Source organism: Nerophis ophidion, linkage group LG18 (genome assembly GCF_033978795.1).
Source record: "Nerophis ophidion isolate RoL-2023_Sa linkage group LG18, RoL_Noph_v1.0, whole genome shotgun sequence".
NCBI lineage: Eukaryota > Metazoa > Chordata > Actinopteri > Syngnathiformes > Syngnathidae > Nerophis > Nerophis ophidion.
Window position 1 is genome coordinate 5,812,156 of NC_084628.1, and position 23,722 is coordinate 5,835,877.

General features: G+C 44.3%; 1 protein-coding gene across 1 annotated transcript in view; it reads right to left on the minus strand.

The window, feature by feature from the left end:
• Nucleotides 1-1,035: 1,035 nt before the first annotated feature.
• gpr184 (G protein-coupled receptor 184) overlaps nucleotides 1,036-23,722 on the minus strand; it is a 70,721-nt gene continuing 48,034 nt past the window's right edge. The window contains exon 2 of the mRNA XM_061878611.1: nucleotides 1,036-18,803. Within this exon, the coding sequence (XP_061734595.1) occupies nucleotides 17,788-18,803 (1,016 nt within the window). The 3' untranslated portion in view covers nucleotides 1,036-17,787. The remainder of the gene's footprint in view (nucleotides 18,804-23,722) is intronic.

The following is a 23,722-nucleotide window of genomic DNA, read 5'->3' on the forward strand; positions in this document are numbered from 1 at the left end:
AGGTGTAGCGGATTTTATAGACTAGGCTCATTGCAAGTTGTTTTACTCTGTCCTCCACCCTGAGCCAGCCCACTTTGGAGAAGTAGGTAGGAGTGAGGTGTGATCTGGGGTGGAGGTCTAGAAGTAACCTGACTAGCTTGTTCGGGGATGTTTGGAGTCTAGATTTGAGGGTTTTGGAGGTGCTGGGGTACCAGGAGGTGCAAAAAGGGTTGAACGAGTGTTCCCGCTAGACCAGGGGTGCCCATTACGTCAATCGCGAGCTACCAGTCGACCGCGGGGGGTGTGTCGGTCGATCTCCAGCCAGGCTTTAAAAAAAAATAGACCTAAAAATGAGTGATCATCAATCTTCACCAAGACGTCACTTAAATGACATTCACGGTACCGGAGGGTCTTGTGAGATGACGCTGGCTGCTGCAAGATCATTATTATGAAAATATGACCGAGAGGAAGGCGAGAAACACTTTTTATTTCAACAGACTCTCGCGCCGTACCTTCCGTCAAAACTCTAAAGGCCGACTGCACATTTCCTATCTTCACAATAAAAGCCCTGCTTCATGCTGCCTCCGCTAACTAAATACAGAGTCTCGGAAAACTGGCGTGCACAAGCGATCCCTCAGAAAGCTGGCGTGCACATCACTTGTGCACGCCAGCTTTCGGAGACTCTTATTTTGTTAGCGCAGGCAGCATGAAGCAGGGCTTTTATTGTGAAGATAGGAAATGTGCAGTCGGCCTTTAGAGTTTTGACGGAAGGGACGGCGCGAAAGTCTGTTGAAATAAAAAGTGTTTCTCCCCTTCCTCTCTGTCATTTTTTCATAATAATGAACTGGCAGCAGCCAGCGTCATCTCACAAGACCCTCGGGTGCCGTGAATGTCAATCAAGCAAGCTACGGAATTTGCCGCCAATGTTTTTCTTGTAAAGTGTATGGAAGCTGGATGAATTAGATGCCAAAAACCAACCACTTTCATGTGGTATTGTACAGAAAGGACAACTTTTTTTCTCCTCCATTTGAAAATATGGGCGTTATCATCATTACTGTCTGATTCCAATCAATGCAAGTCATCAGAATCAGGTAATACACCATGTCCTTGTCTTTGTGAAAGAAAGACATCTATATGTGTTACACATGCTTGTATTATCATTAAACACATTTAACTTGTTTACAAAAATGTCTCTCTCATAAATAGATAAATATAAATGATAAATATAAATGAGGTAGATCCCCTCGAGTTGGTCAATTGAAAAGTAGCTGGCCTGCGCTAGACTCTACATGGTGCTTTTGTTGACCGGACAGGAGATTCTGTTGAGAAATCTTGTTTGTTGGTTGACCTGTTTGTTTACCTCGGTTGGCATTTTATCACAGGAAATCCTCGCCTCCATGGCGACAAATAAAGTAAGTTTCCGACAAGTATCTTCCCTGCAGGACGAGGTTTAGCTACACACCGTAGCTCACCAGCATCAAAATGTAAACAAACGCCATTGGTGGATCTACACCTAACATCCTGATACCTGATATCAGGGGGCGGTATAGCTCGGGCGGTATAGCTCGGTTGGTAGAGCGGCCGTGCCAGCAACTTGAGGGTTGCAGGTTCGATTCCCGCATCCGCCATCCTAGTCACTGCCGTTGTGTCCTTGGGCAAGACACTTTACCCATCTGCTCCCTGTGCCACCCACACTGGTTTATATACAAAAAATTAGATATTGGGTTTCACTTTGTAAAGCGCTTTGAGTCACTAGAGAAAAAGTGCTATATAAATATAATTCACATTCACATATCAAGTACAGGCACGTATCTAGTCGATACTACTATGAATACCTCGATATTTTTTGGCATCTTCTTTCATTTAAAAAAAAATGTATATTACGTTTATAAGGTCAGGAAATATGTCCCTGGACACACGAGGACTTTGAATATGACCAATGTATGATCCGGTAACGACTTGGTATCGGATTGATACCCAAATGTGTGGTGTCCTCCAAAACTAATGTAAAGTATCAAACAACAGAAGAATAAGTGATTATTACATTTTAACAGAAGTGTAGATAGAACATGTTAAAAGAGAAAGCAAGCAGATATTAACAGTTAATGAACAAGTCGATTAATCATTCATTTTCTACCGCTTGTCCTTAATAATGTTGACAAAATAATAGAATGATAAATGACACAATATGTTACTGCATATGTCCGCAGACTAAATTAGGTGCCTTTGTTTGCTTACTTACTACAAGACAATGTAACGCAGGCGTCAAATACAAACTTTTACAGAGACTATTAGGCTCTTGCCTTGCTATTTACTCTTTGGGCTCTTCCTAGTCTCGTGACCACCGTAGACCAATCAGCTTTAGTCATATGCCGGTAGCAGGTTAAGTGACTGGTATGCTCTTGCTCGGATTTACTCTTTGGGAGCTCAGCGCACTCTTCTCGTCACGTGACCGCCACGGTCCAATTAGTGGTGCTTACAAGCCGGTAGCAGGAAGTGGGTGATCGATTGTATTTCTGCTCGAGGTAGATTTTTAATTCTCGTTTTTCACCTGAAATATTATGCTGACGGATTTTAAACTACTTTCCTATTTGTAACTTTACAGAGCCCACTATTCTTTGTCATTAAGCTGTGAATGACTTTAGAAGCTGAGTTGGTGAGTCCATATTTATATTTATGACAATAGCACCTTAAGCATTCATCTTTCTTCGATTGTTTCATTGCAACAGTCTTTCTGGCATATTCTCAATCGTCCATATAAAAGGTTTATGACTTAAACTAATGATCACAATTGTGTATTGAATGTACTTTTAAATGTGTTTAGATAATAACCACATTTAGTGCACTGATTGCTTTGTATAGGTCAGGGGTCTCAAACACGCGGCCCGCGGGCCAATTGCGGCTCGCGAGACGTTATTTGGCGGCCCACACCTTAATATGAAAATATAATGTTGGTGCGGCCCGCTAGTTTTTTATGAATGGTGCTTTACAGCGTCATACTTGTGTACCCTCGATTTTTACAGGAGACTCCCAATTTTCAGTGCCCCTCCAGGGTTAATCATTCTCCCGAATTTCACCCAAACAACAATATTAAGGGTTCACCGTGGAGGCACTGTCTTCAGCGATCCTCTACAGCAGGGGTGCCCACACTTTTTCTGCAGGCGAGCTACTTTTCAATTGACCAACTCGAGGGGATCTACCTCATTTATATATATCATTTATATTTATTTATTTATGAAAGAGACATTTTTGTAAACAAGTTAAATGTGTTTAATGATAATACAAGCATGTGTAACACATATAGATGTCTTTCTTTCACCAAGACAAGAATATAAGTTGGTGTATTACCTGATTCTGATGACTTGCATTGATTGGAATCAGACAGTAATGATGATAACGCCCACATTTTCAAATGGAGGAGAAAAAAAGTTGTCCTTTCTGTACAATACCACATGAAAATGGTTGGTTTTTGGCATCTAATTCATCCAGCTTCCATACACTTTACAAGAAAAACATTGGCGGCAAATTCCGTAGCTTGCTTGATTGACATTCACGGCACCCGAGGGTCTTGTGAGATGACGCTGGCTGCTGCCAGTTGATTATTATGAAAAAATGACAGAGAGGAAGGCGAGAAACACTTTTTATTTCAACAGACTCTCGCGCCGTACCTTCCGTCAAAACTCTAAAGGCCGACTGCACATTTCCTATCTTCACAATAAAAGCCCTGCTTCATGCTGCCTGCGCTAACTAAATACAGAGTCTCGGAAAAGCTTTCCGAGACTCTTATTTTCTAGGCCACATGTTATATTTGACTTCTGTAGACACAGTAAGCAACTGCAAGACTTAGTTGATCAACTGCCATACAGGTCACACTGAGGGTGGCCGTATAAACAACTTTAACACTGTTACAAATATGTGCCACACTGTGAACCCACAACAAACAAGAATTTTGGGAGAACATCTACACCGTAACAAAACATAAACACAATAGAACAAATACCCCGAATCCCATGCAGCCCTAACTCTTCCGCACTACAATATACACCTACGCCCCCCCCCCCCCCAACAGCTGAGCTTGTGTCATCCGTACAGCTGCCGTCGACACCCGTGGACGAACCCCTCCGACTATCAGGTACTATTAAACTCACTAAAACATTAGCAACACAATAGAAATATAAGGGATTTCCCGGAATTATCCTAGTAAATGTGTTTAAAAACATCGGAATACGTCCCAATGCTATCGCGTTTTTTTTTGTTTTTTTCAACTCATTTTTATTTATTTTTTTTCTAGTCCGTCGCTATCAATATCCTCTAACACAAATCTTTCATCCTCGCTCAAATTAATGGGGAAATTGTCGTTTTCTCGGTCCGAATAGCTGTTTTTGTTGGAGGCTCCCATTAAAATCAATGTGAATATGTGAGGAGGCTTTTTCAGGAAGTACCAAAAGTGGCGAACTTTGTCGTCGATGTTCTCTACTAAATCCTTCAAGCAAAGATATGGCAATATCGCGAAATGATCAAGTATGACACGTAGAATGGACCTGCTATCCCTGTTTAAATAAGAAAATCTCATTTTAGCAGGCCTTTAAAGGCCTACTGAAATTGGCGTTTAAAGGCATGTGTTGCAATGTTAATATTTCATCATTGATATATAAACTATCAGACTGCGTGGTCGCTAGTAGTGGCTTTCAGTAGGACTTTAATAAAGGCCCTTTTGGTCAATTGACTTAGTTGTGGTTTCCCTCTCTGCATGAAAGTTTAAAAGTAGCATATATTAATGCAGTATGAAGAAGAATGTTTTAATGTAGACACATAATCATCATACTGGTGTGATTATATGCATCAAGTGTTCATTCAAGGCCAAGGCAAAATATCATAACATATATCGCAATATGGCATAAAAATATCGCGATACTAATAAAAGCCAATGTCGCCCAGCCCTACTTCATTCTCACTTTCCTCATCCATGAATATTTCATCCTCGCTCAAATTATTGGGGAAATTGTCCCTTTCTCGGTCCGAATCGCTCTCGCTGCTGGTGGCCATGATTGTAAACAATGTGAGGATGTGAGGAGCTCCACAACCCGTGACGTCGCGCGCATATCGTCTGCTACTTCCGGTAAAGGTAAAGCTTTTTTTATCCACACCAAAAGTTGCGAACTTTATCGTCGATGTTCTCTATTAAAAGTATGGCAATATTGCGAAATGATCAAGTATGACACATAGAATGGACCTGCTATCCCCGTTTGGATAAGAAAATCTCATTTCAGTAGGCCTTTAACACTGTACGAGAAAAATAACGCATAAAAATGATGGGGAGGGGGGCGATGACCAAAAAGAACGCGGAGTTGGAATATAATTACAACACTTTATGTACGTATTTATATACATATTTATATACTATTTACATATTTATATAATATGTAACTACAAGCTCCATTCACAGACAGAGTCCCATTGCTTTTATGAGCGGTCGAGCGAGTCAAAAGCCCCCCCAAAAAATATTTATTTATTTATTTATTTTTTTTATTGTCGCGGCTATAATTTATTCGTGGCGGGCCGCCACAAATAAATGAATGTGTGGGAAACCCTGCACTGGACTCTCTTCCACTCTGGCGTTGCCGGCAGTGAGAGGCGACGGGCTGGGGTGGCAATTCTCGTTTCCCCCCCGGCTCAAAGCCTGCACGCTGGAGTTCAACCCAGTGGACGAGAGGGTAGCTTCCCTCCGCCTTCGGGTGGGGGGACAGGTCCTGACTGTTGTTTGTGCTTCCGCCCCAAACAGCAGTTCAGAGTACCCACCCTTTTTGGGTACACTCGAGGGAGTACTGGAAAGTGCTCCCCCGGGTGATTCCCTTGTCCTAGTGGGGGACTTCAGCGCTCATGTTGGCAACGACAGTGAAACCTGGAGAGGCGTGATTGGGAAGAATGGCCGCCCGGATCTAAACCCGAGTGGTGTTTTGTTATTGGACTTTTGTGCTCGTCACGGATTGTCCATAACGAACACCATGTTCAAACATAAGGGTGTCCATATGTGCACTTGGCACCAGGACACCCTAGGCCGCAGTTCCATGATCGACTTTGTAGTTGTGTCATCGGATTTGCGGTCTCATGTTCTGGACACTCGGGTGAAGAGAGGGGCGGAGATTTCTACCGATCACCACCTGGTGGTGAGTTGGCTGCGATGGTGGGGGGGGATGCCGGACAGACCTGGCAGGCCCAAGCGCATTGTGAGGGTCTGCTGGGAACGTCTGGCAGAGTCTCCTGTGAGAGAGAGTTTCAATTCCCACCTCTGGAAGACCTTTGAACATGTCACGAGGGAGGTGCGGGACATTGAGTCCGAGTGGACCATGTTCCGCACCTCTATTGTCGAGGCGGCAGATTGGAGCTGTGGCCACAAGGTGTTTGGTGCCTGTCGTGGCGGTAATCCCAGAACCCGTTGGTGGACACCAGCAGTGAGGGATGCCGTTAAGCTGAAGAAGGAGTCCTATCGGGTTCTTTTGGCTCATAGGACTCCGGAGGCAGCAGACAAGTACCGACGGGCCAAGCGGTGTGCAGCTTTAGCGGTCGCGGAGGCATAAACTCTGACATGGGAGGAGTTCAGGGAAGCCATGGAGAACGACTTCCGTACGGCTTCGAAGCGATTCTGGACCACCATCCGCCGCCTCAGGAAGGGGAAGCAGTGCACTGTTAACACCTTGTATGGTGCGGATGGTGTTCTGCTGACTTCGACTGCGGATGTTGTGGATCGTTGGAGGGAATACTTCGAAGACCTCCTCAATCCCACCAACACGTCTTCCTATGAGGAAGCGGTGCCTGGGGAATTTGTGGTGGGCTCTCCTATTTCTGGGGCTGAGGTTGCTGAGGTAGTTAAAAAGCTCCTCGGCAGCAAGGCCCCGGGGGTAGATGAGATCCGCCCGGAGTTCCTTAAGGCTCTGGATGTTGTGGGGCTGTCTTGGTTGACAAGACTCTGCAGCATTGCGTGGATTGGTAGACCGGGGTGGTGGGTCCTCTCTTTAAGAAGGGGGACCGGAGGGTGTGTTCCAAATATCGTGGGATCACACTCCTCAGCCTTCCCGGTAAGGTTTATTCAGGTGCACTGGAGAGGAGGCTACGCCGAATAGTCGAACCTCGGATTCAGGAGGAACAGTGTGGTTTTCGTCCTGGTCGTGGAACTGTGGACCAGCTCTATACTCTCGGCAGGGTTCTTGAGGGTGCATGAGAGTTTGCCCAACCAGTCTACATGTGCTTTGTGGACTTGGAGAAGGCATTCGACCGTGTCCCTCGGGAAGTCCTGTGGGGAGTTTTCAGAGAGTATGGGGTATCGGACTGTCTTATTGTGGCAGTCCGCTCCCTGTGCGATCAGTGCCAGAGCTTGGTCCGCATTGCTGGCAGTAAGTCGGACACGTTTCCAGTGAGGGTTGGACTCCGCCAAGGCTGTCTTTTGTCACCGATTCTGTTTATAACTTTTATGGACAGAATTTCTAGGCGCAGTCAAGGCGTTGAGGGGTTCCGGTTTGGTGGTCGCGGGATTAGGTCTCTACTTTTTGCAGATGATGTGGTCCTGATGGCTTCATCTTCAGCTCTCACTGGATCGGTTCGCCGCCGAGTGTGAAGCGGCCGGAATGAGAATCAGCACCTCCAAGTCCGAGTCCATGGTTCTCGCCCGGAAAAGGGTGGAGTGTCATCTCCGGGTTGGGGAGGAGACTCTGCCCCAAGTGGAGGAGTTCAAGTACGTAGGAGTCTTGTTCACGAGTGGGGGAAGAGTGGATCGTGAGATCGACAGGCGGATCGGTGCGGCGTCTTCAGTAATGTGGACGTTGTACCGATTTGTTGTGGTGGAGAAGGAGCTGAGCCGGAAGGCAAAGCTCTCAATTTACCGGTCGATCTACGTTCCCATCCTCACCTATGGTCATGAGCTTTGGGTCATGACCGAAAGGATAAGATCATGGATACAAGCGGCCGAAATGAGTTTCCTCTGCCGGGTGGCGGGTCTCTCCCTTAGAGATAGGGTGAGAAGCTCTGCCATCCGGGAGGAACTCAAAGTAAAGCCGCTGCTCCTCCACATTGAGAGGAGCCAGATGAGGTGGCTCGGGCATCTGGTCAGGATGCCACCCGAACCCCTCCCTAGGGAGGTGTTTAGGGCACGTACAACCGGTAGGAGGCCACGGGGAAGACCCAGGACACGTTGGGAAGACTATGTCTCCCGGCTGGCCTGGGAACGCCTCGGGATCCCCCGGGAAGAGCTAGACAAAGTGGCTGGGGAGAGGGAAATCTGGGCTTCCCTGCTTAGGCTGCTGCCCCCGCGACCGGACCTCGGATAAGCGGAAGAAGATGGATGGATATATTTATCAACATGTGATAGCAGGGACCCTGCCATTCAAAGCTTTTCTGTCCGAAAAACACACACACCGCAAAATGAGCTAACGTTACGCCAAACGCTAATTAGCCTTCACCTCAAGCCAGAACTGCGAGCGAGCTAAGCTGCAGTTTAAGTTTCTAGAAGGTCAACGGGCTCATAGTGATGCTATACTAGTTGACTGGGAGGTGTTTATTATCATTTGGGGAGCAACGCTGCCTTATACTCACCTGCTTAACACCTATCTGCTCGATGCTGAAGCATTTACTATATGTGCTCTGAATACACACTGCTGATTGGCTGTTATCGCTATATATGTAACCAATCAGATGGTTGTGTGGGTGGGACAATGTTGGGTGATGAGACAGAGCTAGAATAAGCAAAGCAGCTTGTTAAGACTTTAGCTTGGAAACTCGTTCGGTACACCCCCGTACCGAAACGGTTCAATACAAATACACGTACCGTTACACCCCGAGTATGAAACAATCACGAGTATGTAGACAACAGCATGAGGATATATAAAGATCTCGTGTATGGTTGTGCTCACACATGTTTTTATTTCCTTTCACATAGTCATGCAATAAATGTGTGTGCAGTGGTCGTGTGGCGCCTTGTGCCACATAATCCTGACTGAAAAATAGCAATCTTTTCCTGACTTAATCTGGCATCGCCCCTTGGACCACCTGTAGCTAAAGCCGCTGCTGTCTGTATCTTCATTATTACCTCGCTGGGGTTTGTCTGTTGGTTAGTCCAGTGTTTTTCAACCTTTTTTGAGCCAAGGCACATTTCTTGCATTGAAGGCGGATGCACACTACCAGCAGAAATCATTAAAAAACGAAACTTAGATGACAGTAAAAAGTCGTTGTCACCATTGTTGGGTATGACTTTAAACCATAACCAAGCATGCATCACTATAGCTCTTGTCTCAAAGTAGGTGTACTGTCACCACCTGTCACATCACGCCCTGACTTATTTGGACTTTTTTGCTGTTTTCCTGTGTGTAGTGTTTTACTTCTTGTCTTGCGCTCCTATTTTGGTGGCTTTTTCTCTTGTTTTGGTATTTTCCTGTAGCAGTTTCATGTCTTCCTTTGAGCGATATTTCCCGCATCTACTTTGTTTAAGCAATCAAGAATATTTCAGTTGTTTTTATCCTTTGTGGGGATTTTGTTGATTGACGTTTCATGTTCGGACGTGCATTGTTTTTGCTCCGCAGTAAGTCTTTGCTGTCGTCCAGCATTCTGTTTTTGTTTACTTTGTAGCCAGTTCAGTTTTAGTTTCGTTCTGCATAGCCTTCCCTAAGCTTCAATGCCTTTTCCTAGGGGCACCCGCATTTTGTTTATTTTTGGTTTAAGCATTAGACACCTTTTGTACCTGCACTCTGCCTTCCGCTGTTCCCGACATCTACAAAGCAATTGGCTACCGGCTACCTCCTACTGATATGGAAGAGTATTACACGGTTACTCTGCCGAGCTCCAGACAGCACCGACACTCAACAATAACACATCGTTTTCAGACTATAATTACTGGTTTGCAAAAAAATATTTTTAACCCAAATAGGTGAAATTAGATAATCTCATGGCACAGTGGTAGAAAAACACTGCTCTAGACAGCACAGAAACTCTACAACGGCAAATTATTTGCGATTTATAATTACTGGTTTAAAAAAAATATATTTGTTTTGACCAATAGGTGACATTACATAATTTCCCACGGCACACCAGACAATATCTCATGGTACACAAGTGTGCCGCAGCACAGTGGTTGAAAAAAAAACTGAGTTAGTCATTAACATAGCTGAAAAGATTATGATGAAACTTTCAGAAAAATATCAAGAATGGGAAAGGGACAAGCGTTTATGTTTAGGGAGTGATCCGGATAATTTCTACTTTATTGGCTTACGTTTACGTTACGAGGTTGAACATAAACGGTACACACGCTGTCTGGCTAGCTCAGCTGTGTACAAAGAAAACATGAAATGTGGGCTAATATTATAGAGATACTGTAATATGATCATGTTTTTCAGTCGGTACAGATTGGTATTCTATCGTAGAATTAAGCTTATCTCTTGCCGTAGCTAACTTTGACGGCTAATACCGCGGTTCGTACGCTAGAAAAAGAGTACCCCAGTGTTCACTCTTACAATAACAACGTTGCTACAGCTGGGTTGTTACACGGCTTACGGAACGCAGATGAAGCATTGTTGACGGTTTTTGAATGTATTTTTAAACGGATTTGGAGGACGAATTGATTGCTAGCCACCTCGAACGAACCAATTATCAGGCTAAAAAGCGGAAAAAAACTAACTTGTCTTCTTGTCTCTCATTAGGATTGTGAACGATAGAAAACATTTTTTTTTTAAGTACAATTCCCCTTTATTTAGTTTGTTTTCACCCTCATTTTTTACATTCCTAATTGGGTCGTCCAGCAAGGCCGTGAAAGGGGAACTTCACTTTTTTGGGAGGAATTTTGCCTATTCAGTATAGCTCGGTCGGTAGAGCGGCCGTGCCAGCAACTTGAGGGTTGCAGGTTCAATCCCCGCTTCCGCCATCCTAGTCACTGCCGTCGTGTCCTTGGGCAAGACACTTTACCCACTTGCTCCCAGTGCCACCCACACTGGTTTAAATGTAACTTAGATATTGGGTTTCACTATGTAAAGTGCTTTGTATAGTCTATAGAGAAAAAGCGCTATATAAATATAATTCACTTCACACTTTACTTCCCTATTGTTCACAATCATTACGACAGACGTATTTTTTTTTTAATGCTTTCTAATGCTGTCATTATGATGTTCATATATTCACATTTAGATTAATATACGAACATCATAACAGTCAGCATCCTAATGACAGCAGACTTCGTACTGTAAGTCAGCGGTCCCCAACCACCGGTCCGCGGACCGATTGGTACCGGGCCGCACAAGAAATAAAAAAAATATATATATATTTTTTAAATGTTTTGTGTTTTTTTATTATTATTAAATCAACATAAAAAACACAATATATACATTATATATCAATATAGATCAATACAGTCTGTAGGGATACAGTCCGTAAGCAGACATGATTGTATTTCTTCATCCATCCATCCATTTTCTACCACTTATTCCATTTTTGGGGTCGCGGGGGGCGCCGGCGCCTATCTCAGCTACAATCGGGCGGAAGGCGGGGTACACCCTGGACAAGTCGCCACCTCATCGCAGGGCCAACACAGATAGACGGACAACATTCACACTCACATTCCCACATTAGGGCCAATTTAGTGTTGCCAATCAACTTATCCCCAGGTGCATGTCTTTTTCATTAAAAAAATTTAAAAAAATAAAAAAACCCGGTCCGTGGTAAACATTTTCAAGCGTTGACCGGTTCGCAGCTATGAAAAAGTTGGGGACCACTGCTGTAAGTAATTTTTATGTTTGTTGGCTCTCAGGAAGTTTGCAGTGAGTAATAATCAGTGATGATGGGGGAAAAAAAGGAAACGTGGAGATGCTGCTCAAAATCCGTAAATATTAAATATGTAATAATATTATAAATGTGCCTGTTAATCATGCCTGTTAATCACGTACATAAAACCTCAATGGAGGTGTTTGAAAGTTTTTTAAGGGCTTTATAGGCAGTATAGAGCAGCTTTATATGTAAGCAGACTTTTGATCGCATTTTTTTTAATATTTAGAATGCATTAGAAATCCATCTGTCTTGCATAATGATTGTGAACCAAAGGCATTTTGGTTCACATTTTCTTAAAATGCAGTCCCCCTTAATTTGGTTTGTTTCCAGTGTTTTCCCCCTCATTTTGTACATTCATAATTGGGTCGTCCAGTAAGGCCGTGAAAGGGGAACTTCACTTTTTTGGAGGAATTTTGCCTATTGTTCACAATCATTACGACGGATGTATTTTTTTTAATGCTTTCTAATGCTGTCATTATGATGTTCATATATTCACTTTTAGATTAATATATGAACATCAGTCAGCATTCTAATGCCAAATTTAGTTTAATTCCTTGCTTCTTGTCTCGTTTAATAGATGTCATCAGTGTTTGAACCTGACATAGATTAATAATTGATTTTCTACCACTTGTCCTTAATAATATTGACAAAATAATATAAAGGAAAATTATACGTTATGTTACTGCAGTGGTTCTCAAATGGGGGTACGTGTACCTCTGGGGGTACTTGAAGGTATGCCAAGGGGTACGTGAGATTTTAAAAAATATTCTAAAAATAGAAACAATTCAAAAATCCTTTATATATATTTATTGAATAATACTTCAACAAAATATGAATGTAAGTTCATAAACTTTGAAAACAAATGCAACAGTGTTGACAGCTAGATTTTTTTTGTGGACATGTTCCATAAATATTGATGTTAAAGATTTATTTTTTTGTGAAGAAATTAAGTTCATGAATCCAGAGGGATCTCTATTACAATCCCCAAAGAGGGCACTTTAAGTTGATTACTTCTATGTGTGGAAATCTTTATTTATAATTGAATAACTTGGTACGTTTTTAATTATTTGTATATCTTTTTTTTCCAAATAGTACAAGAAAGACCACTACAAATGAGCAATATTTTGCACCGTTATACAATTTAACAAATCAGAAACTGATGACATAGTGCTGCATTTTACTTCTTTATCTCTTTTTTTCAACCAAAAATAATTAGGGGGTACTTGAATCCAAAAAAATGTTCACTGAAAAAAGGTTGAGAACCACTGCTTTACTGCTTGTGTCTAAATTAGGAGCCTTTGTTTGCTTACTTACTACTAAAAGACAAGTTGTCATGTACGTTCACTATTTAAGGACAAACTTGCAATAAGAAACATATGTTTAATGTACCGTAAGATTTTTTGTAAACAAAAATCAATTTATGCAAATTTTTTTTATTTAGAAAAGTATCGAAATGATTTTGGTACCGGTATCGGTACAACACTAAAGTGGACCTTTTGATCGCATTTATTTAATGTTTAGAATGCATTAAAAATCCATATGTCGTTATGGCTTTCATAATGATTGTGAACCATAGGCAGAAGTGCGGTTCCCCTATAACATGGGTGTCAAACTCTGGCCCGCCGTGTATTTTTATTTGGCCCTTGAGGCAATATCAAATTAACATTAGAGCTGGCCCGCCGGTATTATACAGCTATTATCACCGCTAATATTCTTACTTGCTAACCCTCCCCGATTTTCCAAGGAGACTCCCAAATTTCAGTGCCCCTCACGAAAATCACAGGGGGCAACCATTCTCCCAAATTTCTCCCGATTCCCACCTGGACAACAATATTGGGGGGCGTGCCTTAAAGGCACTGCCTCAAGCATCCTCTAAACAGAAACAGCGTGCCGGCCTGGTCACATGATGTATGTGGCTTTTACACACACACACACGTTAATGCAATGCAAGCTTGGTCAACAGCCATACAGGTCACACTGAGGGTGGCCGTATAAACAACTTTAAGACCGTTACAAATATGCGCCACACTGTGAACCAACACTAAACGAGAATGACAAGCAAATTTCGGCAGAACATCCGCACTGTAACACAACATAAACACAACAAAACAAATACACAGAACCACTTGCAGCACTACCTCTTCCTGGACGCTACAATATAAACATTTATTATTAGCCTGTAGGAAAAGTTTATTTGGATATTTACCTGAGAAGGCTGTAAATAGAAAAGAGGCATTCAATTTCTATTTAAATTTGTATTTTTATTTGGCCCTTGAGGCAATATCAAATTAACATTAGAGCTGGCCGCCGGTATTACACAGCGGCGGTGTCGCTGTAACACCGCATTCACCGCTAATATTCTTACTTGCTAACCCTCCCCGATTTTCCAAGGAGACTCCCAAATTTCAGTGCCCCTCACGAAAATCACAGGGGGCAACAACTCTCCCAAATTTCTCCCCATTCCCACCTGGACAACAATATTGGGGGCGTGCCTTAAAGGCACTGCCTCAAGCGTCCTCTAAAACCTTTCGTCGCGTCCGCTTTTCCTATGTAGAAACAGCGTGCCGGCCTGGTCACATGATATATGTGGCTTTTACACACACACACACGCTAATGCAATGCAAGCTTGGTCAACAGCCATACAGGTCACACTGAGGGTGGCCGTATAAACAACTTTAAGACCGTTACAAATATGCGCCACACTGTGAACCAACACTAAACGAGAATGACAAGCAAATTTCGGCAGAACATCTGCACTGTAACACAACATAAACACAACAAAACAAATACACAGAACCACTTGCAGCACTACCTCTTCCTGGACGCTACAATATAAATATTTATTATTAGCCTGTAGGAAAAGTTTATTTGGATATTTACCTGAGAAGGCTGCAAATAGAAAAGAGGCATTCAATTTCTATTTAAATTTGTATTTTTATTTGGCCCTTGAGGCAATATCAAATTAACATTAGAGCTGGCCCGCCGGTATTACACAGCGGCGGTGTCGCTGTAACACCGCATTCACCGCTAATATTCTTACTTGCTAACCCTCCCCAATTTTCCAAGGAGACTCCCAAATTTCAGTGCCCCTCACGAAAATCACAGGGGGCGACAATTCTCCCAAATTTATCCCGATTCCCACCTGGACAACAATATTGGGGGCGTGCCTTAAAGGCACTGCCTCAAGCATCCTCTGGTCACATGATATATGTGGCTTTTACACACACACACACACGCTAATGCAATGCAAGCTTGGTCAACAGCCATACAGGTCACACTGAGGGTGGCCGTATAAACAACTTTAAGACTGTTACAAATATGCGCCACGCTGTGAACCAACACTAAACGAGAATGACAAGCAACTTTCGGGAGAACATCCGCACTGTAACACAACATAAACACAACAAAACAAATACACAGAACCACTTGCAGCACTACCTCTTCCTGGACGCTACAATATAAACATTTATTATTAGCCTGTAGGAAAAGTTTATTTGGATATTTACCTGAGAAGGCTGCAAATAGAAAAGAGGCATTCAATTTCTATTTAAATTTGTATTTTTATTTGGCCCTTGAGGCAATATCAAATTAACATTAGAGCTGGCCCGCCGGTATTACACAGCGGCGGTGTCGCTGTAATACCGCATTCACCGCTAATATTCTTACTTTCTAACCCTCCCCGATTTTCCAAGGAGACTCCAAAATTTCAGTGCCCCTCACGAAAATCACAGGGGGCAACAATTCTCCCAAATTTCTCCCGATTCCCACCTGGACAACAATATTGGGGGGCGTGCCTTAAAGGCACTGCCTCAAGCATCCTCTAAACAGAAACAGTGTGCCGGCCTGGTCACATGATATATGTGGCTTTTACACACACACACACACACACACGCTAATGCAATGCAAGCTTGGTCAACAGCCATACAGGTCACACTGAGGGTGGCCGTATAAACAACTTTAAGACTGTTACATATATGCGCCACACTGTGAACCAACACTAAACGAGAATGACAAGCAAATTTCGGCAGAACATCCGCACTGTAACACAACATAAACACAACAAAACAAATACACAGAACCACTTGCAGCACTACCTCTTCCTGGACGCTACAATATAAACATTTATTATTAGCCTGTAGGAAAAGTTTATTTGGATATTTACCTGAGAAGGCTGTAAATAGAAAAGAGGCATTCAATTTCTATTTAAATTTGTATTTTTATTTGGCCCTTGAGGCAATATCAAATTAACATTAGAGCTGGCCCGCCGGTATTACACAGCGGCGGTGTCGCTGTAACACCGCATTCACCGCTAATATTCTTACTTGCTAACCCTCCCCGATTTTCCAAGGAGACTCCCAAATTTCAGTGCCCCTCACGAAAATCACAGGGGGCAACAATTCTCCCAAATTTCTCCCGATTCCCACCTGGACAACAATATTGGGGGGCGTGCCTTAAAGGCACTGCCTCAAGCGTCCTCTAAAACCTTTCGTCGCGTCCGCTTTTCCTATGTAGAAACAGCGTGCCGGCCTGGTCACATGATATATGTGGCTTTTACACACACACACACGCTAATGCAATGCAAGCTTGGTCAACAGCCATACAGGTCACACTGAGGGTGGCCGTATAAACAACTTTAAGACTGTTACAAATATGCGCCACACTGTGAACCAACACTAAACGAGAATGACAAGCAAATTTCGGCAGAACATCCGCACTGTAACACAACATAAACACAACAAAACAAATACACAGAACCACTTGCAGCACTACCTCTTCCTGGACGCTACAATATAAACATTTATTATTAGCCTGTAGGAAAAGTTTATTTGGATATTTACCTGAGAAGGCTGTAAATAGAAAAGAGGCATTATATTTCTATTTAAATTTGTATTTTTATTTGGCCCTTGAGGCAATATCAAATTAACATTAGAGCTGGCCCGCCGGTATTACACAGCGGCGGTGTCGCTGTAACACCGCATTCACCGCTAATATTCTTACTTGCTAACCCTCCCCGATTTTCCAAGGAGACTCCAAAATTTCAGTGCCCCTCACGAAAATCACAGGGGGCAACAACTCTCCCAAATTTCTCCCGATTCCCACCTGGACAACAATATTGGGGGCGTGCCTTAAAGGCACTGCCTCAAGCGTCCTCTAAAACCTTTCGTCGCGTCCGCTTTTCCTATGTAGAAACAGCGTGCCGGCCTGGTCACATGATATATGTGGCTTTTACACACACACACACACGCTAATGTAATGCAAGCTTGGTCAACAGCCATACAGATCACACTGAGGGTGGCCGTATAAACAACTTTAAGACCGTTACAAATATGCGCCACACTGTGAACCAACACTAAACGAGAATGACAAGCAAATTTCGGCAGAACATCCGCACTGTAACACAACATAAACACAACAACCACTTGCAGCACTACCTCTTCCTGGACGCTACAATATAAACATTTATTATTAGCCTGTAGGAAAAGTTTATTTGGATATTTACCTGAGAAGGCTGCAAATAGAAAAGAGGCATTCAATTTATATTTAAATTTGATTTGATATGCCATTGCTATTTTTAAATGATTAGTATTATTTTAAACTTTATTTTGCATGCCACTATAAAGGTATATAAGTCTCGCTTGTTCAATATTTAATGCAAAACTTGTTTGGGTCCCTATTAAAAGATTAATTTGTCCAACCTTGGCCCGCGGCTTTGTTCAGTTTTAAATTTTGGCCCACTCTGTATTTGAGTTTGCCACCCCTGCCCTATAATGTCCAAAGCGGCCCCTGCGTCCTTTATACTTCTGTTATAGAAGAACGCTTGTTCCTTATCACCATGCAATTTTGAAACCCATCTGAGAGTCCACAGATGCTGCACAATATGCAACAAGTCAGGCGAATGACCACCGGGTGATCCTTGTCTTCTCCACCGCGCAGGATATGAGAGCTGCGGACAAATATGGTGATTATGCGGCTGATAAAGCAAGTAGATGATCCTTATCCTGCGGACATTCAGATTAAATTGTTGTTGGTCTTTCTTCGGCCGTGGTCGGCCAGAGCGCACTCTTCCGCTCCTGTCCTTTTATGCCGGTTGCAGCACATTTTCACCTCCTCCTGCACGCCGTTGCTGAGCAGCATGTAGAGCACGGGGTCCATCACGCAGTTCAGGCTGGACAAGGCCAGCGTGCAGGAGAACGGCAAGTGCATCCTCTGCTCGAACTGGCAGTAGCCGGCGTGCTCGCGGGTGTAGAAGACGAGCGAGCGGGCCAGGAGGAGAACGTGGTACGGCGCGAAACACAAGGAGAAGATGCCGATCACGCCGAAGCAGAGGAGGCGGACTTTTTTCTTGACCTGCGCGTTCAAGCCGGGACTCTGCGCCACGATGGCGAGCACCCTCCAGTAGCTGACGGCCAACACCAGCAGGGGGAGCAAGAACCCGGCGCCCACGCGCAGCAGGTTGAAGAAGGCGATGCGCTTCTGCATGGGGTAGGTCTCGTAACACCTGTCGTTGCTGTACGCGTCGTCGTGGGCGTCGGGGAGGTTGTCGTTGACCAGCACGACCACGTGCAGCGCCATCACCGCCACGTAGACGGCGGCGCACTGGGCCCAGGCGCAGCGGGACGTCCGGTGGGTCTTGGAGCGCAGCGGGTAGGTGACCACCAGGCAGCGGTCCACCGAGATGCAGCAGAGCAGGAAGATGCTGATGTACATGTTGGAGTAGTAGAAGAAGCCCACCACGCTGCAGGACGTGACGCCCAGCTTCCAGCGGTGGTCCTGGCGGTAGTAGTTGATCCACAGCGGCATGGTGAAGACGAACAACATGTCCGACAGCCACAGGCTGAGCAGGAAGATGCCCAGCACGTTTTCCTTGCGCACCTGTTGCCAGATGGGACTGACGGTGAGGACGTTGAAGGTCAAGCCCAAGACGAAGGCCACGATGTAGGTGGTCATCAGGAGGTCGCTGACGGTGCTGTCGTTTATCTTAACGCACGCCGTCAAGTTGGACGCCATCGTGGCGTTCACCATGCCTGCGGGTCACACAAGTGTGCGTCAACGGCCTGTTTTCCCCTGACTGAAATAGGACAACTGATCAAAACAAATACACGTTGACTAAAACCGTGACGAAATTCACTCACAATTCAGTCAACCAATGAAAAACCAATTAAATTTTGTATTTAGGCGAGCGGGACAAGGTAGGAATACCGTATTTCCTTGAATTGCCGCCGGGGCGCTAATTCATTTAAAACCTCTTCTCACTTCTACGCTTACCAAAGGCAAGCGGTAAAAGTAATCATGCGCTAATCATTTTAAAACCTCTTCTCACTCCAGCACTTACCAAAGGTATGCAGTAAAAATTTGAGTGTGATGTAAGCTTGGACTTTGAATCCTACTGAATAGCTCTTAATTTTCTTCCCTTTATGCGATTTCAAATTACCGGTATTGAAATCAGCCTCCTCCATTTTGAAAATGATGACAGGGGAAGTGTCACTCGTGACGTCACTAGTTTGACCAGGCAGTAATTCAAGGCAGGCGCATACTATATGCCCTGCTGCAATTCTAGGAAATACGGTATATCCAATTGCAGTTGCAGGTGGGAAAGGGGCGGGGAATCCAATCAGAACCAGGCATGATCGGACCCGGACCGTCAAGCCTCGTGACAGTTTGGAGGAAGATCCGATCATCTAAAGCAGACATGGGCAAATTAAGGCCCGGGGGCCACATTCCTCTAAAATTATTTCGGGAATGTCAGATTGAAAAGCTTAACGGTCCTTAAGATGTTCAATCTGGAATCCTCCATCCATCCATTTTCTACCACTTGTCTCGTTTGAGGTCGCGGGGGTGCTGGAGCCTATCTTAGCCGCATTTGGGTGGAAGGCGGAGTACTCCCTGGACAAGTCGCCACCTCATCGCAGGGCCAACACAGATAGACAGACAACATTCACACACTAGGGCCAATTTAGTGTTGCCAATCAACCTATCCCCAGGTGCATGTCTTTGGAGGTGGGAGGAAGCCGGAGTACCCGGAGAACATGCAAACTCCACACAGAAAGATCCAGAGCCCAGGATTGAACCCAAGACCTTCGTATTATGAGGCACACGCACTAACCCCTCTCCCACCGCGCTGCCAATCCGGCATTCTGACTTTCCTAAATCATTTTTTTATATCTTTAAGATCGAAACCCCTGCTGACCGCACTATGGACTGGACTCTCCCACTATTAAACTAGATCCACTCGATGTCCCAAAAAGTGGGGGTCCCCACATCTGCCATCCCCTCCAAGGTTTTCTCATTGTCATCCCATTGGGTTCAGTTTTTTCTTGCCCTGATGTGCAGCCCTTTTAGACACTTGTGATTAAGGGCTATACAAATAAACATAGATAGATTGATGAAACTGTAGCCGCCATTATGTTTTCTAATGACCGTAAGTCTTGAACTATACAAAAGGTTTCAGTGGTTGGAATCTGCGCTTTTGAGGTCGGGTCGCGCCTAAGCAGGGAAGCCCAGACTTCCCTCTCCCCAGCCACTTCATCCAGCTCTTCCCGGGGGATCCCGAGGCATTCCCAGGCCAGCCTGGATACATAATCTTCCCAATGTGTCCTGGGTTTTCCCCGTGGCCTCCTACGGGTCGGACATGCCCTAAACACCTCTCTAGGGAGGCGTTCGGGTGGCATCTTGACCAGATGCCCGAACCACCTCATGTGGCTCCTCTCGATGGGGAGGAGCAGCGGTTTTACCTTGAACTCCCCCCGAATGGCAGAGCTTCTCACCCTATCTCTAAGGGAGAGCCCCGCCACACGGCGGAGGCAACTCATTTCGGCCGCTTGTACCCGTGATCTTGTCCTTTCGGTCATGACCCAAAGCTCATGACCATAGGTGAGGATGGGAACATAGATTGACTGGTAAATTGAGAGCTTTGCCTTCCGGCTCAGCTCCTTCTTCACCACAACGGATCGATACAGCGTCCGCATTACTGAAGACGCTGCACCGATCCGCCTGTCGATCTCACGATCCACTCTTCCCTCACTCGTGAACAAGATTTCGAGGTACTTGAACTCCTCCACTTGGGGCAGAATCTCCTCCCCAACCCGGAGATGGCGCTCAACCCTTTTCCGGGCGAGAACCATAGTTACTATGGTAATCTAATTAGTTCCTATGGTAATCTTAGTCAGAGCAGATTAAACGAGGCACCAGTGTGGGTGAGGAGCATTTCCACAGAGTATTTCCAGAGAGGCCAGCCTGAAATGCGGGTGTCAAGGACAGACGCGGAAGGAGATTTTTACAACAAAGTTCTAAAGCTTATTGATATATCAGATTGTTGGTGGGTTTTTTTATACCCTTTGCGTTCATATTTCGCTGCGTTTGTCGCATTTTTGCTTCTTGCTTGTAAAATAAGTTGATCGAGACGGGGTGTGACGTTCATATGTTGTCAATATTCAGTGTTTTATTGTAGTGGAAAATTTCTGTCCTAGGGTTACCTCTAAACTGAGCGCATTGGGAGGGACGCGACATAAGAGGTCAAGTCACCCTGACCGAGTGCTAGTTCTGTTGTGGGGTGGTAGTTAAACATGGGACAGTTACATGGGTTGTTGTACTACAATCAGGCCATCAGGGAGCGTATAAATACGAAGAGAAGTCCAAGCCTGATGGGCGCTCTTTCTTAATTCCTTCTTTCGTCTCCGGAGACATTGTCGGTGTAAACATATCGATTCAATCCAACTGTGTACCATCTGATTATGAGTAAATAAAACTGTTGTAACTAACTCTCTATTGTTCCTGTTTAAGATTCGGACTTTTCCACCACATAAAATTGGCGTCACGAACAGGATGACCTTTCAACCTCATTACATTGGCGTCAAGAACATCTGGGTAAGAGCGCTGCGGTCAACATTCAGGACCTGGGTCTTTAGGGGCAGACAGGGTATCACAGTGAACCAAAGGTAAGCAAATCTGCTTAAATGTGTAAAGATTGTCTGTCTGGAGATGGTCGGAACTGGTGAGACTAAATGTTGAACCTATTTTCTGCAGAAATGGGTTTAGTCAAACTCTCCCAAAAACCACCTGGAATGGGGTGTGTATTGTTGGATTGGATTGATATTTATATGTGATCATATTGTCTGGGTTTGTTTGAACACTAACATAACACGCTGGATTGTAGTCAGCTGGAGGCGTGTCTTAATGAAATTAAACAATGGATGTCCGCTAACTTTTTGCAACTCAACGCCCAAAAAACGGAAATGCTGATTATCGGTCCTGCTGGACACCGACCTCTATTTAATGATACAACTCTAACATTTGACAACCAAACAATTAAACAAGGCGACACGGTAAAAAATCTGGGTATTATCTTTGACCCAACTCTCTCCTTTGAGTCACACATTAAAAGCGTTACTAAAACGGCCTTCTTTCATCTCCGTAATATCGCTAAAATTCGCTCCATTCTGTCCACTAAAGACGCTGAGATCATTATCCATGCGTTTGTTACGTCTCGTCTCAATTACTGTAACGTATTATTTTCGGGTCTAGCATTAAAAGATTACAGTTGGTACAAAATGCGGCTGCTAGACTTTTGACAAGAACAAGAAAGTTTGATCACATTACGCCTGTACTGGCTCACCTGCACTGGCTTCCTGTGCACTTAAGATGTGACTTTAAGGTTTTACTACTTACGTATAAAATACTACACGGTCTAGCTCCATCGTATCTTGCCGATTGTATTGTACCATATGTCCCGGCAAGAAATCTGCGTTCAAAGGACTCTGGCTTATTAGTGATTCCCAAAGCCCAAAAAAATTCTACGGGCCATAGAGCGTTTTCATTTCGGGCTCCAGTACTCTGGAATGCCCTCCCGGTAAAAGTTTGAGATGCCACCTCAGTAGAAGCATTTAAGTCTCACCTTAAAACTCATTTGTATACTCTAGCCTTTAAATAGACTCCCTTTTTAGACCAGTTGATCTGCCGTTTCTTCTCTTTTTCTCCTATGTCCCACTCTCCCTTGTGGAGGGGGTCTGGTCCGATCCGGTGGCCATGTACTGCTTGCCTGTGTATCGGCTGGGGACATCTCTGCCCTGCTGATCCGCCTCCGCTTGGGATGTTTTCCTGCTGGCTCCGCTGTGAACGGGACTCTCGCTGCTGTGTTGGATCCACTTTGGACTGGACTCTCGCGACTGTGTTGGATCCATTATGGATTGAACTTTCACAGTATCATGTTAGACCCGCTCGACATCCATTGCTTTCCTCCTCTCCAAGGTTCTCATAGTCATCATTGTCACCGACGTCCCACTGGGTGTGAGTTTTCCTTGCCCTTATGTGGGCCTACCGAGGATGTCGTAGTGGTTTGTGTTGTGGTTTGTGCAGCCCTTTGAGACACTAGTGATTTAGGGCTATATAAGTAAACATTGATTGACATTGATTGAATTATCTATGAATAAAGAAAACTTATGATTTTTGTTTTAACGATAAAGAAGAACTGTTAAGAAGAATTGTGGTGGTTTAGGAAGTGTCTAGCATAAACTATTTGAGACATAAATGTTTCTTAACCTCTTTCTTCTTCTTCTTCTGCAAGTACACCAGGCTAGTTTTGGATACAGCTAAAGTAAGGGCATGTTTAACTAGCTGGGGTTACATTTGATTCTAAAAAAGTATTGAAAAGTTTATGAATGTGCGACACATCTGTCTTGGTGGAGCTGTAGCGGAAAAAGGCCATTTTTTAGTGACCTTTTCAGTGACTGAGATGATATTTTGTCACGACATTCTGATAAAGTGTGCTGCAGTTAGACAGATGGAGTTGATCTGTGGTGAAAACTGTTTGGAACTGACCAAACACAGGCCGTAGAGTATGTTGGCTGATGACCAGTGATTCTACGGAGCTTTGGGCTGAGTAACCATGTTTGTCAGAGTGTTTAACGTAGAATTAGTTACGCTTCCTAACGAGTGATAAAAAAGTACT